This window comes from Cucurbita pepo, chromosome LG01 (assembly GCF_002806865.2).
Source record: "Cucurbita pepo subsp. pepo cultivar mu-cu-16 chromosome LG01, ASM280686v2, whole genome shotgun sequence".
NCBI classification, from domain to species: domain Eukaryota; kingdom Viridiplantae; phylum Streptophyta; class Magnoliopsida; order Cucurbitales; family Cucurbitaceae; genus Cucurbita; species Cucurbita pepo.
Window position 1 is genome coordinate 15,317,485 of NC_036638.1, and position 16,700 is coordinate 15,334,184.

General features: G+C 35.3%; 1 protein-coding gene and 1 pseudogene across 1 annotated transcript; both read left to right on the forward strand.

Moving 5' to 3' along the window:
- The first annotated feature begins 5,236 nt into the window (after positions 1 to 5,236).
- LOC111776514 (mannose-6-phosphate isomerase 1-like) lies at positions 5,237 to 9,056 on the forward strand. The gene is made up of 5 exons (XM_023655984.1): positions 5,237 to 5,901; positions 6,224 to 6,391; positions 6,593 to 6,805; positions 7,785 to 8,051; positions 8,421 to 9,056. Exons 1-5 carry the CDS (start codon positions 5,518 to 5,520, stop codon positions 8,739 to 8,741), a joined length of 1,353 nt encoding a protein of 450 aa, XP_023511752.1. The 5' UTR covers positions 5,237 to 5,517; the 3' UTR covers positions 8,742 to 9,056.
- A 1,242-nt stretch (positions 9,057 to 10,298) lies between these two features.
- On the forward strand, positions 10,299 to 16,648 carry LOC111781563 (annotated as a pseudogene).
- Positions 16,649 to 16,700: the final 52 nt, after the last annotated feature.

Sequence of the window (16,700 nt, forward strand, 5' to 3'; positions counted from 1 at the left end):
GCCACACGTGCGAGCGTGAGTCCACCAAGTGGTTCGCACCCCCTAGGCCATAATAGTCGGGTTAGTTGTCCATAGTCGGATGTTTGGAGGTCAGCAGATCCTCAAATGTCATGCAAGACATGATGATGATCATCATCATCACCATTGTATATGCATTCGTACTCATCATCACAAATGGAGAAGTAACCTGATGTAAATGAACACATAATATGCATGAAGTATCTATAGTTTTCATCTTAAATTGTTTTTATGACACAATCCTATACATCACTCACATATTATCATGATTAACATCATTTAGGGTTGATTATCCTATACATCGTACTCTAGGTAATATGATGTATTAGTCTGCATACATTATCATGATTAACATCATTTAGGGTTGTGTCTTAGCAAACTCTTCATTATAATGTATCATGACATTTAGTACATGCACATCATCTTATATATGGAATAACATCATATTAAGTCATATCATCATCATGCATCTTATATCATCATATTTTCATGCTTCATCGTTATCATAAATGTAACGACCCAAGCACACCGCTATTCGATATTGTCCTCTATGGGCTTTCCCTTTCGGGCTTCCCCTCAAGACTTTAAAACGCATCTACTAGGGGAAGGTTTCCACACCCTTATAAAGGGTGTTTTGTTCTCCTCCCCAACAAATGTGGGGCATCACAATTCACCCCCCTTCGGGACCCAAAGTCCTCGCTGGCACTCGTTCCTTTCTCCAATCGATTTGGGACTCCCAACAAATTCACCCCCCTTTAGGGGCCAGCGTCCTTACTGGCACATCATCTCGTGTCTACCTCCCTTCAGGGAATAGCGAGAAGGCTGACACTTGTTGGGGCATCACAATTCACCCCCCTTCGGGACCCAGAGTCCTCGCTGGCACTCGTTCCATTCTCCAATCGATTTGGGACCCCCAACAAATCCACCCCCCTTTAGGGGCCAGCGTCCTTACTGGCACATCATCTCGTGTCTACCTCCCTTCAGGGAATAGCGAGAAGGCTGACACATCGTTCGGTGTCTGGCTTTGATACCATTTGTAACGTCCCAAGCACACCGCTATCATATATTGTCCTCTTTGGGCTTTCCCTTTTAGGCTTCCTCTCAAGGCTTTAAAACACATCTGCTAGGGGAAGGTTTCCACACCCTTAAGGGTGTTTTGTTCTCCTCCCTAACCAATGTGGGACATCACAATATCATCATGTCGTCATCATCATCATATAACATCATCATGTCACCATAATCATATCATCATAATATAACATCTTTATAACATCATATAACATTAACATAATCATAACATCATATAACATCATCATAACTTCATACTAGCTCACATCATCATCATATAAAGTCACATCATCATAGCATCATCATCATTACATCGTTATATCATATAATTTCACATCATCATCATATAATATAAGTCTACATGACACATGCAAAGATCACTGGGCACGTGTCATCATACAGTAAACAATTTTTCTGATCGAGCCGATAGTAAGGTCACTTACTTGGTTGACCTTGACCAAAGTTCTATATAGCTCTACATTTGCTTGCTTTCATCCTTTGAATTCGTTCTCACTTATATCAAAGTTTCATCTATTTTGAATAAACTTAACTAACTCAGTAAAAATCAAATTTCATATTTCCATTGTTTCTAAATTGTGTTTGGAACTTCAATTAGGGTTCTCACCCTATTTTACTTCTCTAAGTTTCTGATCCCTATATATATATATATTTATTTATTATTTTTATTTTATATTATTTTATTATTATTATTATTTTTTTCTACTCATCATTGCATGATTTGTAGTGAAATGGATGAAAGTGATGAAAAGAGTGAATTTGGAAATTAACTTACTGAAATGGCCTTGAAAGGAGTGAGTTTGAATCTATGTAATATTGGGATGAATAGTGTAAGTTTTATAAGAGGTCTATGGAAAAACTTTATTTATTTATTTATTTATTATTATTATTATTATTTTGGCTTAATCATATTGATTGCCCAAACCCCCAAATTATCCCATCTTTGATTGAAAAATCATAATCATAATATTCATTTTCCCCTCTTTTTCTTTTGGATAAAGCGCCGTGAAATATTTTAATTTTACCCCAACATATATCTTTTACCGTTGGTAAATCAATTTACACTGGTAAAATCAATATTCCAATTCTTTTAATTAATTCTTTTAAATACGGTTATATACACACATATACACACACACACATATATATATATATATATATATATATATATATATATATATATATATATAATTTTAAAATTAGGATTAATAGGATTTACCTTGATAGTTTTACCTTTATAATGGGACAAAAAAGTTGAACAGATTAAGATAATAAACAAAACACATTTTTGTGGAAGAACATAACAAAATAATATTTGTAAAGCTGGTTATTTTAGAAAAGTAAAGTCTAAGAAATGAAAACAAACTCATTGGACTGAAAATGAAGGTAAAAGTAACATATTTTTTTACCATTTTGGTATTTACCAAGCACGCCTCAGCGGTAAAAAAGCTGCCTGCAACAGCACTACAGCAGAAAAAACACAGTAAAACACAAAATAAGAATAAACAATTNTTTTTTTTTTTTTTTTTTTTTTTTTTTTTTTTTTTTTTTTTTTTTTTTTTTATTAATAATTTTATTATTATTATTATTTTCGTAGTTCTTATATTATTGCCTTTCCAAGCCTTCGTAAGAAACACTCCTCGACTATAGAAAGTTATTGGAATATACGCTTGTATTCATACTTCAAGCTATTCATACTTGAAGCTTTTTCTTAAAATCGTTAACGATGATCCAAATTGAAAAAATAGATTTGTGGCATTTTCAATGCTTGTGGACAATCTTATTTAGAAGATGCATAAACAAGTTTGAAAGAAATGATGGATTATAGCTCTCAAATTTGAAAGGAACTTGAGAGTAAGAAATTTAAAATCTCAGAAGCTATAACTCACAATTGAAGGCTCGACTTAGCTCAATTCTTGCTCCAATAGTTCATCGTCTTGATTTATCCAAAATCTTCGTGAACTTAATGTTAAATTTTCTAGATTTTCTGTTGAAAATATCTTCACCAATCAATGGCTCGTCAACCTTCATTTTTGAATTCCAACGTTGAATTTAATTTTTTTTTTTTTTTTTTTTTTTTTTTGTCTAAAAAGTACTCAAATGTGGCTAAGATCTAACTGTGAAAAATGAAGATATGATTAATCTCTTTGAAGCTCAAGGGTATATGAGTAATTTGCCACTTTTTTAATATTTTATAATCCAAAATTTTTCTATAAAATTATTTATCCCTTTCAAGTCATTTTTACTTTTACTTTTTTGAGCATCTTAAAACTCCTCCTCCACAAGTAACTAGAAATCGGATAATTTTCTTAAAAATTGATAAAATGACCATTTTATCCTTCTTTTTGAAGGGCATTTAAATTACCTTCTTGGAGTCCTTTCTTTTCCCTCTCTTCTCTCTTCTCTTTTTCTTTTCTTTTTTATATTCTTTTCTTCTTAAACTCTAATTATGGTTGTTACGGACCCCTACCTAAGAAAGGCGGGTTAAAATGGTCAATTTACTCCCAACAAATTTTCTAATTATTCTTTTTTTCTAATTCTATCTTGAAATTTGGCGTTTAAGACCCTCCATAAGAGTTCAAAAATTTGAGTTTAAAAGAAAAAATTGAGTATTTAATATCTCACCATAATTAAATTTTTTAAATATATATTAAAGAAGACTCATAAAATTTAATTAAATTTTTAAAAATAAATAAACTTTTGAATCAAGGGATTAACTCAACAAAAAAAAAAAAAAAATTATGATTAAGTTATGTTGGTGTAAAAATTGAAAAAATTTACAATTCGAACGATTGAATTAGATCTAAAAATGTTTCAATTCTATTCACACATGCGTTGTGAATTGAAGTAATAGAATAGAATTGAATTAAAATTTGTGCAATTGGGTGAGAATCCAAGAAGGAAGGAAAGAAGGGCAAAGGTGGTGGAGAGCCAAGGAAGCTGCCAAACTCAGAAAGGGACCCTTTTTTAAATGGACTTGTTCATTCCACATCCCCACCATCACAAATTGCTTTATCACCTACCACTCCTTCATCTTATAATAAATTTCCTATTGCCCCACCACCACTTTCTTTTTTTTCTTTTTCTTTTCTTTTTTCTTTTTTCTTTTTTTTGGAAAACCATTATTTTAATTCATTTCTACCATATTAAATAAGGGTTTAAATGAAATCAAAATCTAAGTACAAACACCAAAATCATATTTCAACGGATCATTTACAAAATAAATATTATTTTATGTAAAGGGTTTTTTTTTTTATAAAAAAAAAAATTATTTTTTACTTTTGTAATTCTTTTTCTTAACCAATGTGTGTATGGACTTGGGACAGAAAGGAACAAGAAATATACTTGAGAATATTATTATGAATCTATAAGAGATATTCTTTTTATAACCTATTTTATATTTTAATAATATTTTTCATCCTTGTTTTGATGACGTTGCAATCTGCATAATGAAATCAGGCATAAATTAAGTTGAAATGTTGACTTTATGGAGAAAAAAAATACTACGGTCTTATAAAATAGTCAAATCTTTTTAAAATTTAAATAAGAAATAACGAACTGTCACTTTAAGTAAAAGTATCTAATACGCTTGGGATGGAAGAGATAATTTCTTTCTAGTAAATGCTTGAGTTTAAGTGAGAAGGGCTTCTTTCATCACTGGTATTTTACACGTATGGTATTTACTCGGGAGGCTCGTGTCTTGCCTTTCTCTTCCCTTTTAGATTACATGCTATTTATTGAATTTAATATGAATATTGTTATTAAAACTTAAGATTAATTATATAAAAAAAAAAAAAAAAACACTGGGTTTGTAATTAATTGATCACAATCATACCAAAACAAGTGGGTAAGCATAGGGAGATCAAAACAAGGACCAAAAATAAATAAATAAATAAAATATTTAAAAATTAAAAATATTAGAAAGCGTTCACAAATCACAATCCATGAGATTAATGTTTAAACAATGACATTATAATACATTAATTATATATTTTTTAGTACAAATTAAATATAATTGTGATAGGCGCACCCGTAAATTACGTGGAATAATAGAGGCCACGTGTGCGACTGCTTTACATGGTTAAGAAAAATTACAAATTATTTGTGATATAAAAATAATGGGAGGGGGAGGTAGTTGTCATCTGTCGGTTACTCGGGTCGGATTAAGCCGGGGTCAAATAAAACCCGGTTTAACCCGACCGAGAATCAACGACATTTCGGAATGGAGACGGACTGAAAAGCTGACTTAGCTCCAGCTATGCTAACCGCTCTCTCATTCTCTATCTTTCTCTGCTTTATATAAGTTATAACGAACACAGGATCCTGAACCTCCTTCAAATCCCAAGAGACTCTCAGTTTCTTCTTCTGAGGCTTTTGATTTACCTCCATTTTTGTTTTTCTTGGTGATGAGCAATGGCCGAAGAAGATGATAAGAGATTGAAGAAAAGGAAGAAGAAGAGGTTGATAGGCGCCGACAGGAGGAGGCGTCTCGTTCGTCTCAAATGCTGTGTGCAAAACTACGATTGGGGGGTTCTAGGGTGTAATTCACAAGTTGCGAGGATGTTTTTGCTCAATTCGGGCTCCTACAGTGCCGATCCGGATGAATGTTACGCGGAGTTCTGGATTGGAACGCATAAATCGGGTCCGTCTTTCGTTTTTTTTGGACGGGACTATAATGCCGCTGCAATTGGATCTAAACCCTTGAGTCTCAAGGACTGGATCACGGTCGATCCGGGTGCTGTGCTTGGTGATAAGGTTGCGCGGAAATGGGGAGGCGATCTCCCCTTCCTCTTCAAGGTGCGGTTTCTTCTCTCTTAGATCCTAAATGTGTTTTGTCGGTGTACTTGATTCCTTTCAAGATCACTTTAATGGAAAGAAAATCCACATTGTGTCGGTGATAGTTAATCAGGATGCTGAGAATTTGCTGTTTAATGATATTAATGTTTCGTAAGCGAATAAGAAATTGTGTAAAGAATTATCTACTGAATTTGTGCTCCACCTCTTTGAATTGTCAGTTCAATTAGTTTCACGAACCTCAATTACCGTTCTTATTTTACTTGACGTTAATGTTTAGAGCTCAGTTGGACTGCAACTTGATGATTTCTTATTGGGAGCATAGGTGCTGTCGGTAGAGAAGGCTTTATCCATTCAGGCTCATCCGGATAAAGAGTTAGCGAGGGCTTTGCACGAAGCTCAACCGAGCATCTATAAAGATGACAATCACAAGCCAGAAATGGCTTTAGCATTGACTGGGTTTGAGGCTCTTTGTGGGTTCATCAGTTCTAAGGTACAACAAAATAGTAGCAAAGGGTAGTTCTTCCGGGGCTTTGAATTTTTTCTTAAAACTTCTTTTCAGCACAAATATTCCTGTTTTTCCTGATGGTCAAGTGAAAACATCTTAATGATTCTTACTCTGTTCTTGTTACGCAAAATGAATGAAAATTCTTTATAAATTCCTTTGGTTGTTCTTATTTCATTATATTTTCAGGAGCTCAAGGGGGTGCTGAGTAGCGTTCCTGAGATAGTAGAATTAGTCCAAGTTGCAGATGCAGAGAAGTTCTCACACGATAGTGAGCAAAATGGGAAGGAGAAAGTGAAATCACTTTTTGAGTCCATATTTAGTCAGATCATGTCATCTAACAAGGCCATGGTTCGTGAGGCTATATGTAAACTAAAAAGGCGCCTTAGTTTGGAGAAAAAGGTAACTGAACTTATATATCTCTGCAACTTATCTTCTTAGCAGGACTTGTTATGTTTTATTCTCAAGATTTGTTATGTTAAAACATTAACCATGTAGAAGGTTTCAGTCTCTAATACTGTATGCTTATGCAAATTATTGATGGAAGAAAAGCAGCTAATCTGAATTTAAAGGTGGCTGGTGAATTCTTTTACACATCATTATATAATAAGCTCTTTTTTTTTCTTTAGTTCAACAATATTTGGGGTGGGGGATTCGAAGCAAGTGCAGCGTTTCTCTTTGGTTAAAATTTACACTTTGTAGCAGGACATTGATTTATATGTTTTAGCATTGTGGGGATCTTTTAATGTAGGGCAGATCTAAAACTTGAACAACCAATAGGACCGATCAACTGCTCGATGCCTTCCAATAATCGTCCAACAAATATTTAGCTTTTAGCATGACAAAGTTTTAGGTAAGAAAAATTAGAAATGCATAGCTGAGTCTATTAAATTTTCATTCAGTATGGATTATTCTAGAATCTAAACCATGTGGAATCAATAAATCAATTTATTAATATTCACAGTTTTCCGATTGTTTATTGCTTGGAGAACATTGAATATCATAAACCATTGGTGATATGATTCCAGGGATAATGTAAACAGGCACACAGAATTGATGAACCAATGCATAGATGGTCTATCTAGAGCATTGTAGAGTATCCCATGTTTGCCAACCTGAGCAGTTCATTCTTGGTAATTAGTAGGATATAAGAACCTCTTTAAGCCTTTTTCTAATAGATGGTGACCGCTCAGGAGCAAGATCACATTCTAGTTAAAGTTATTTCAGTTAACATCGATCATCATTAGCAAGTTATGTGATTTATTTAGCTTAACCTGTTCTTCCGCGCTTCATCAAACTCTGCAAAGTATTGTTTGTTTGTGTTCACAATTTTTTTCTTACTTTTTGAGACTTCTCATATCATTACATTTTTTTTTATCAGAAGAGGCAACTGTCTACCAAAGAACAATTGGTTCTCAGACTAGAAGCTCAATATCCTGCTGATGTCGGTATACTAGCAGCATTTTTTCTAAACTATGTGAAGTTAAAACCAGGCGAAGCGTTATATCTTGGTCCGAATGAACCCCATGCATATATATCTGGGGAATGCATCGAGTGTATGGCAACCTCTGACAATGTTGTTCGTGCCGGCCTTACCTCTAAAAAAAGAGACGTTCAAGCACTGCTTTCAATGCTCAACTACAAACAGGTATCACAAAATTTATACATGTGCTGGTGTTTTATAATGCTTCGATTCTAGTGTGTATTGGCTCTTGTTTTCCCTGTCCTCATTTCTTAAGGCCCCTCTACAGTCATACCTCTTTTTTGCCTTTTCTACTGCTTACCAGCAGAAAGTAGTGAAAAACGCCTCAATAGTGCGATATCGAAGGACTCCATTCATATTAATACATCATTGTTATCCATTGAGAGATAGGGGAAGCTAGTGGGAATACTAATCTGGTTTTGAAACAAAATTTGACTCATTCCTCTTGGTTTTTACCTCCTCTAAGCTTGCCCTGCCCTGCGCCTTAGAGCGTCAATGACAATATTTCTCATAATCAGTTCCTGCAACGCGCAGGGGTTTCCCGAAATTTTGCAAGGAGTTTCGTTGAATGAATACACACGAAAGTACGCCCCTCCGTTCGATGAATTTGAAGTTGATCGCTGTATTCTTCCAGTAGCTGCATCTGTGTCCTTCCCCTCTGTCCCAGGACCATCTCTGTTTCTGTTAATGTCTGGAAAAGGGACAATTGTGACAGGCTATTCTGAAGAAACTACTTTTCAAGAGGGTGAGGTTCTGTTTGTTCCAGCATATATGGAGGTCAGTGTAACAGCTGCAGCTACAGAATTACATATGTACAGGGCTGGGGTCAACAACAGATTCTTTAGAGACTTGTGATTTACAAGTACAAGTGAATAAATTAAGAATATACAAGGAAAATAGAGGTTACAAGAAGAATTGTTCAAGCACACACAAATTTGTTGCATTTACTGCCCTTTATGAGTTCATTTTTATTGATTAAATTGCATCAAAGTTGTGCAATATACATTTGTTAAGAAGAATATGAATAGGTTATCAAGTTGTATTAAAGTTCATGATTGCGTTGAGCAAAATATTGCTTCATTTATTGTTGTCCTATCAGTTTATCAGCTGTCAACGGTGAATATTCATAGAGTTCTTTGTTTGGGAGTATTAAATTTAAGGCTCCCTTCCTATCCTCGTTTCAAGAGAAGTCAAGAGGCCACAGGTTTTGATGTAGGGATTGTTTTTAAAATAATATTATTACTATTTTGGGTAAGGCCATTTGGTTGTGTTTTGATTTCTTTTCATAAATTGATGGGTTTGGTAGGGATCGATAATTCTTGTATGAATATTTTAAATAAATGGTTGTCCTTTTTTTAGTTTTTCCTTTTTCCTATCGAACTTTCTCTCGAGATTTTTAAAATGAGTCTGCTAGAGATAGGTTTTCACACTTTTATAAACAATTTTCGTTTTCCTTTCCAACCAATGTCGCATCTCATAACTATCCTCATTTGGGACTCCTCTTCCCTAACTGATGTGGAATTTCACAATTCATCCTCATTTGGGGCCTAAAGTCCTCGCTAGCACTTGTTCCTCCTTTCAATCGATGTGGGATCTCAAATCCATGCCCCGAGCCCAAGTCCACCACTAGCCGATATTATCTCTTTTGGGTTTTCCTTTTCGAGCTTCCTCTCAAGGTTTTTAAAATGCATTTGCTGGGGAGGAAGTTTCAACACCTCTATAAAGAATGTTTTGTTCTCCTCCGCAACTCACTATCCACTCTCATTTGGGACTCAATGTTCTCATTGGCACTCGTTCCCCTCTCAAAACGACGTGGGATCTCACAATCCACCCCTTCAGGGCCCAGCATCCTCCGTTCTCCTCCCCATAAAACGCGTATGCTAGGGAGGAGGTTTCAATACCCTTATCAAGAATGTTTCGTTCTCCTCCACAACCGTTGTGGGATCTCACTATCCACCCTCATTTGGGACTCAATGTTCTCACTGACACTTGTTCCCCTCTTCAATCGACGTTGGATCTCACAATCCCCTCCCCCTTCAATTGTGGCGTTGTTTGTCTTTATTTGATTTAAATTTGATCAGATTTTGATTTTTGATTTTTGTTTTCCTTTTATTTTATTTACTTTTGTCTTTGTCTTTTTAGTTGGCAAGTCTCAAAATGAGGTCACAACAGCATCCTATACAATAAACTTGTGTAATATTTGACCCATAATATTTAATCTCTTTATATATGTTAATTGAGAAAATTAATATGTCACAAGATAATTAGACTAAATTTTAATTCGGTTGAAAGAAAAATTTGAATTATTCAAATAAATATTTAATACCTTAGATATATTAAATATAACATTAGAAATATACATTTAATTGAAAGTCATTTGACTTTCCATTTATTTTTATTAACTAGGTCAAAACAAAACTCTGTCCAAAAATTGGAATCCAACGGCAGAATCTTCCACCCCCGCAGCTCACTGATTCCTTCTGATTCCCATTGGTTTTGGTAGGCCTTTCTTCCTCCTCCTTCCACACTCGATTCCCACACCCTGCATTTGTGTTCTTCTCTACAGGTGAAGAATGAGAATCTCGACATGGACAAGTTGCTGGAGCAGTTTCTCAGAATCGGACTGGATGAACGCACTGGACGAAACACCATTGCCAACAATAAGGTCACGGCTAACCTCAATGCCGTTATTCACGAGGTATTCTCAATTTTCTCTCATCCCTCTTAGTTGTTGTGATTTACTCAATCCTGCTTTTGCTATCTTCTCCTCGCTTGGCTCGTTTCTGTTTGAGAATCAAGCGCGGAGACAAGTGAAATAATCACAAGGAAAGGATGGAAGGCGATACGAATGTGCAGTTCAACGGATTTTTTTGGCTTTTTCTGTAACTTGAGAATTCTGCTATATGTTCTCCTGATTTGACGTAATGTAGCTTTGAGGTCATATGTAATTCACCTGCATCGGTTGCACGCCAAAATTAATGAGAGTTTTGTTTTCATCGCCCTTCATCTTTCATTTTCAGGCTGCTGTGCTTGATGGATGCGATAGGGCTTTCGGGAATCTCTTGTATACCGTAAGATTTTCCTACTGCTTCTGAGTTCTTATTTACTCGTTTAATTGAGGGAAGTATTAGCTGGATGGATTTTCTTGGAGTATACGTAATCCTCACTTTCTTTTTCTTATTTCCCTCTAAAGCCAACAATTTTCTCTGAAGTATTAAATAGCTTGTCCTTGCATTTCTGTTCAGGTCGCCACAAAGTATCCAGCATATGCACTTATTCATCGACCAATATTGCTGCAATATATTACCTCAAATAAGGTTTCCAGATGAAGTTTTCTTAAAGAAACAACCACCTCGATTATCCTTGAATTACCATCTTACTGTGTCATTTCTTAAACTTTTTTTTTTTTTGGGAAGTTGCAGGATTACTGTAATCTTACAACAATATCCCATTCTTTAATATATTGTGTTACTTTGCTGGTAAAGATGGCAGCTCAATTGGAAGCCGCATTTTCATTTTTATCTACCGCAGGCCAAGAAGACATTAAGTTAAATTAATCTGAAGATGCATGTGGTGTTGGTATGATAATATTACTTGTCATTCGGCTTGGCATATCTAGGACTTTTCAAGTGTTTAGTTCCTTATTTCTGTGCTTTAGTTGAATAACATGGCATCTGATGCAAGCAGTTTCTACTTTGTATCTTAAGTCGGATTGAAAATGCAGTGCATTCTTTTATTCTTTAGGAGTGTATTGTCAGTTTCTTTATCATTGTTCTATTTTATAAGTTGATACCTTGATTATATATATGTTCATGCAGGTGTCGAAGTTTCAGTTGCAGAAATTGAGCAGACTGTGAATGAGGTTTTTTGAAGGACATAAAAATGAAATTCTGGAGCAACGTTATTGGACAAATGGTTAGTACTTTCTTGTAGTTTCGTTTCAAAGTGTGTTAACTCTGAGATCTTCTCATCAATACTATTTCTATAGCTATATCTTCTGTATATTTGGTCATTTAGTCTTCTATTGGGAGAGATGAATTTAATTAAGTTGTTCAACCTATCTTTATTTTGGGTGCATTCCTCTATCTTCTCCCTGTTGTTAGTGTTCGCGTGTTTTTCTTTTCTGAGGTTTGGGATCATTCAATTTATGATTGGTTAGTTAGTCTCTGCAAGGAATTGTTGTTAACATTTTATAAATTATTGCTTACCAAAATTTTCTTTTGATGATAATTTTGTTCCGATTCAATGCTTTGTTCTGCTGTAGTGCACAGTTCTCGTTCTTCTTATCTTAAGTGTTGCATTTAACATCAAGTAGATTTTTATTTGTTCTGAACTTGACCACATAGAGCTGTTCTTTGATGCTTAAATAGATTACATAATCTGAATATGTGTATTTAGTTTTATCTCAGGGTTTCCTTTTCTCTTTTCTTATTATTTATGTATTTATTATCATATTTATGTCTGTTGCTTATTATCAGAAGGCATATGCTAGCATAGGTCTAGCTCCTCTAGAGGAGACTTCCATCAATGTAAGATATCGAACTTCCATCTTTTTTGCTCTCTCTCTTGTATCAGAGAGAGACCGCATTTGCATTTGGGATGAAAGGCAAGGGTCCGGGACAAAGAAACGTATTCTAGGAGCAAAATTGCACGTAGGTTATTTTGGGTGGTCTCTGTACTCTGCTGCAGTGTGTGATCGCGTGCCTTTTGATGTCTGTTTTATTATGATAGAAAGTTCCATTGCATTGCACATATATAGTATTTATTTACAAAATTTATTCAAGCTAGTTCAACCATATTTACTTATTTCTTTTGGTTGTAGTGGGTGACTTGTTTGGTCAGGTACGGAAGAAGCATCCTTGGGCTGATCCAAAGATTGTAAAGGTGCTTCTACATTATGAGAACCCTGTTTTAGGAGTTTATAATAATACATTGGGCCATTTTGTTCTTTTTTTTTTCTTTGGCCTATTATTCTAACATTGTTTTTCCTCTGTCGGTGTACTTGATGCCTACAGAAATTTATTGATTCCAAATTATATGAATTACTTGGTGAGAGAACTGCAGCAGATAATGAAAAGACAGAAAAAAAGAAAAAAGAGAAGCCTGCTAAAGTAGACGTGAGCATATCTTCCATACTGAGTAGTTCCTGTATCTGTTCGAGTAATGACTACTTTTTGTACCTTATTTCTGTAACAATTCTGGCGCAGGATAAACCTGTTGCCATTGTTTCACCAGAACAGCCTTCTGAGGAAGAGCTTAACCCTTATTCTATATTCCCTCAGCCAGAGGATAATTACAAGGTAAAATAAATTCCTAAAAGATTCTTAGTTTCCTATTATGGACTATGTGTCTTTTTCTTCTTAATATTTTTCTATCAGCTATTCTCTCTCTCTCTCTCTCTCTCTCTCTCTCTCTCTCTCTCTCTCTCTCTCTCTCTCTCTCTCTCTCTCTTTCTCTCCATAGCAAAGAGATTTGCATGAACTGAGTTAGTAAATAGTAGTTGTGAAGGATTTCCTGTCAATAATAGAATCTTTAACACAAATTTCTTTCTTTATAAAATGAAAGGTTCATGCTGAAGTATTTTTCAGTAACGGAACTATTCTAAGATGTTGCAACACCAAGGAGCTGCTTCAGAAACACCTAAAAGCAACAGGAGGAAGAGTTTTGACTCGCTTTCCACCGGAGCCAAATGGATATCTACATATTGATCATGCGAAGGTAGTTATCTGCTATTATCTTGTATTTTTTTTCAACTGCTGTCTTCAGTATTTGACGATAAACTTACCTCTATTTGTTATTAACATTATGATCGATCAGGCAATGTTTGTGGATTTTGGTCTGGCAAAAGAGCGAGGTGGAGGCTGTTATTTGAGGTTAAGTTTCTCTTCTGGAATTTTCTAATAATCTCTGTTATCTTTTGTAATTGTAATTTGTAACTATGTTTATTATTCTTCTATCCTAAATCTTGTCTGGGTTCTACAATTTCTGACCATTGTGTATCAACATCACAGTTTGATTAATAGAGCTGGTCGTTTTTATGATCGATGTTAACTTTGACATCTGTTTGACACAAAGTACATTTTCAATTATTGGTTTTAGACTCCTGAAGAAATAAAGGAGTATAGAGAGAAGAAGATGAATAGTCCCTGGAGGGATAGGCCTGTAGCTGAGTCATTAAAATTATTTGACGAAATGAAGCAAGGTCTGATTGAGGAAGGCAAAGCGACTCTTAGAATGAAGCGAGACATGCAAGAGAATATTACTTATTGGTAGAATGCCTTACAAAATGACATAATTATTGAGTGGACTGAGCACTGAGTTATTAGATTTTACTTGAAATGAACTTGCTTCTGTAATCAGCCAAGCAACAATTGGTATCCATTTTTCGAGGTGAAGACTTGACAATGGAAAAGAAGATGGTGAAAATAGAAAACAGGGCATTTTCATGTTGGTTTGACAATGAAAAACATGGGGAATATACCAAAATCAAAGAAAAGCACATTAGGAGATTCTTTAAAGTTACTGTCGAAGAAATAGTAGCGTTTTGGCCTGTCGACATCCTTGAGGATTTGCTCTTAGCCCCTCGTTCTCTAAGAGTTTTCAGGAAACCAGTATGTCATGGGAGATTCATCTGGTTGCATAGAATAAAGAATAAGAGGGGTAGTTTCCTTGAAGTCACAAAGGTGCAAAGTTCAGGCGGCAAAGGAACATTGTACCTCCTTTGGATGATGATGTCAAAGGTTGGGAACCCTTCAGATCTCCCTTGATTGGTTCTTTGAATGGAGATTTGTTACCGGCCCAAATCTGTGATCGTGTTATGGGTCTCTCGTAAGTGGAGGTATAAGGTGTTTGTGTGGGTGAAGAAGTAGAACTCTTCTTTTGACCTATTTTAAATAGTTATAAGGCTCAAATAGAGGGTAACTTATACCTCTGAGTTAAAGTAGTCAAGACTAAATTGAGAATTTCTGGATACCTCCTAATGGAACCATGACACAAACGATCATCCTTGCAATAATGAAAAACCCAAAGGAAGACTTCCACTTTTAGGCAGTCTAGTCCCCCAAATTGCTATTAACAGAGTGATGTCAATGGGAGCTCGATGATCACAAAATTTTGGAGTTTAATGAATTGACTGAAAACCAGCTCTCTCTGTTAAGAGATCCATTAAGATGATTTAAGGGCCCGTTCGTTAATCCACTTATCCTCCCATAATTGGATCTTGTCACCCCTGCCAAGCTTGATTTGATTCCAGTTGTCAGCTGTATTGCATGCCTTGAAGATGGAAATCCAAGGCCCTTTGTTAGACCCGTGGTGAATCCTGTAATAGATTATTAATCTTGTCCAATGGAATACCATCAACCTCTTGTCAGACAAGGGAGACTTTGGCCAGAAAATCAGAGCATTCCTTGCCAAATGGAGTTGGAGGTATTACCTTGGGGAGGAATCTTATAAAGGCTAAATGTTCTCCTACATTATGTACAAATTGGTCCCCCACCTCCTACTAAGGGGCCTTGGAAGTTTATAAGAAAACACCAAAACCTCTTCAGCAACTGCGTTCGCCATAAGGTGGGTGAGGAAACATGTCTTTCTAGATCGACCCTTGGATTGACAACACTATGCTAACATGTATTATCCTCTTTTGTATAGGTTCTTGCATTGCAAGACGACCATGGTCAAAGAAATAGAGAAAGATGACAACAAATTCTGGGAACTACCGCTCTGTAAGAATCTAAAGGATAGCAAACCTATAGAAGTGGTCGAATTAATCCTTGACCTTACCTCCAATGGTGCTGATCCAAGAAGCAAACTCGTTCAAATGACTCGTAGTGCCGATGAGGTCTCCTCTACAAATTCTTTGATTATGGATATAGAGGAAAAGATAGAAATCATAAACCTCACACTAGCCCAAAAAGTGAAGTTATTCTGAAGGAAAATTGCATAGAAAGCCATTATCACAAATGAAAACCTTAAAAAAAGAATGGTCTACATGATTCTATTTTCTAATTGACGCCTGAAACCATCTGTTAACACAGTGTTCTTATGTTCATAACTTCTAGACATTTTCAGATGGCACCTCACTAATCACATGGAGGTCAAGGATACGGTAGAAAAGTTGGAGTTCAATAATCAAGTTTCCTGTGTATTTTATATTCAGGGGGTTCTTCATTGGAAGTTAGATTGTTTGAGAATCTATTCCTTTCAGAGGTTTGAATGCTCATATAGCTTCTCTCATGCATTTTGTGCGTATTCTATTCATGTGGTGCAATTTGTTTCCGAATTGCTGCTTATTGCCATATCAGAACCCCGCTGAACTTGATGATTGGCTTGCTGAAGTTGTTTTCCCAAGTGCATATGCTGTACCAGAACTTGGGAAGGCTGTTGTAGGCGACACATTCCAATTTGAAAGGCTTGGTAAGTTTTTCGGCTGCTCAATATGGTTTAAGTTTTTCGGCTGCTCAATATGGTTTATGCCTTCGTTCATTAAACACACACACACATACATACATATATACATACATACACAAATGTTTTACCTGTAAGGCTTAGGAAATTATTCTACTCGGTAGATAGTTTTAATAGGCTTGTTTATTCTGAGCTCAAAGTTTGTTAATCCTACGTGCTAATCTCTGTATTAGAACGAACTAATGTAATCCAAACACGGATTTATTTAATAAGAAACTTGACGAATAATCAGTTTCATACAAAATTTGTTTGACCATGATTCTATTTTTTATATTAGTCCTTCATGGTTCAAAACCTTCACAACCTTATATTATCTGGTCAAGATGTTCTTTTTCTTTTTCTTTCTTTGTT

Excerpts from the sequence above, each read along its gene's own strand:
- LOC111776514 (XM_023655984.1), top strand. The coding sequence starts at position 5,518 with ATGGCCGAAGAAGATGATAAGAGATTGAAGAAAAGGAAGAAGAAGAGG. Across the intron at positions 6,392-6,592 it reads GTGGGTTCATCAGTTCTAAG|GAGCTCAAGGGGGTGCTGAG; the intron begins GTACAACAAAAT and ends TTATATTTTCAG. Across the intron at positions 6,806-7,784 it reads GCCTTAGTTTGGAGAAAAAG|AAGAGGCAACTGTCTACCAA; the intron begins GTAACTGAACTT and ends TTTTTTTATCAG.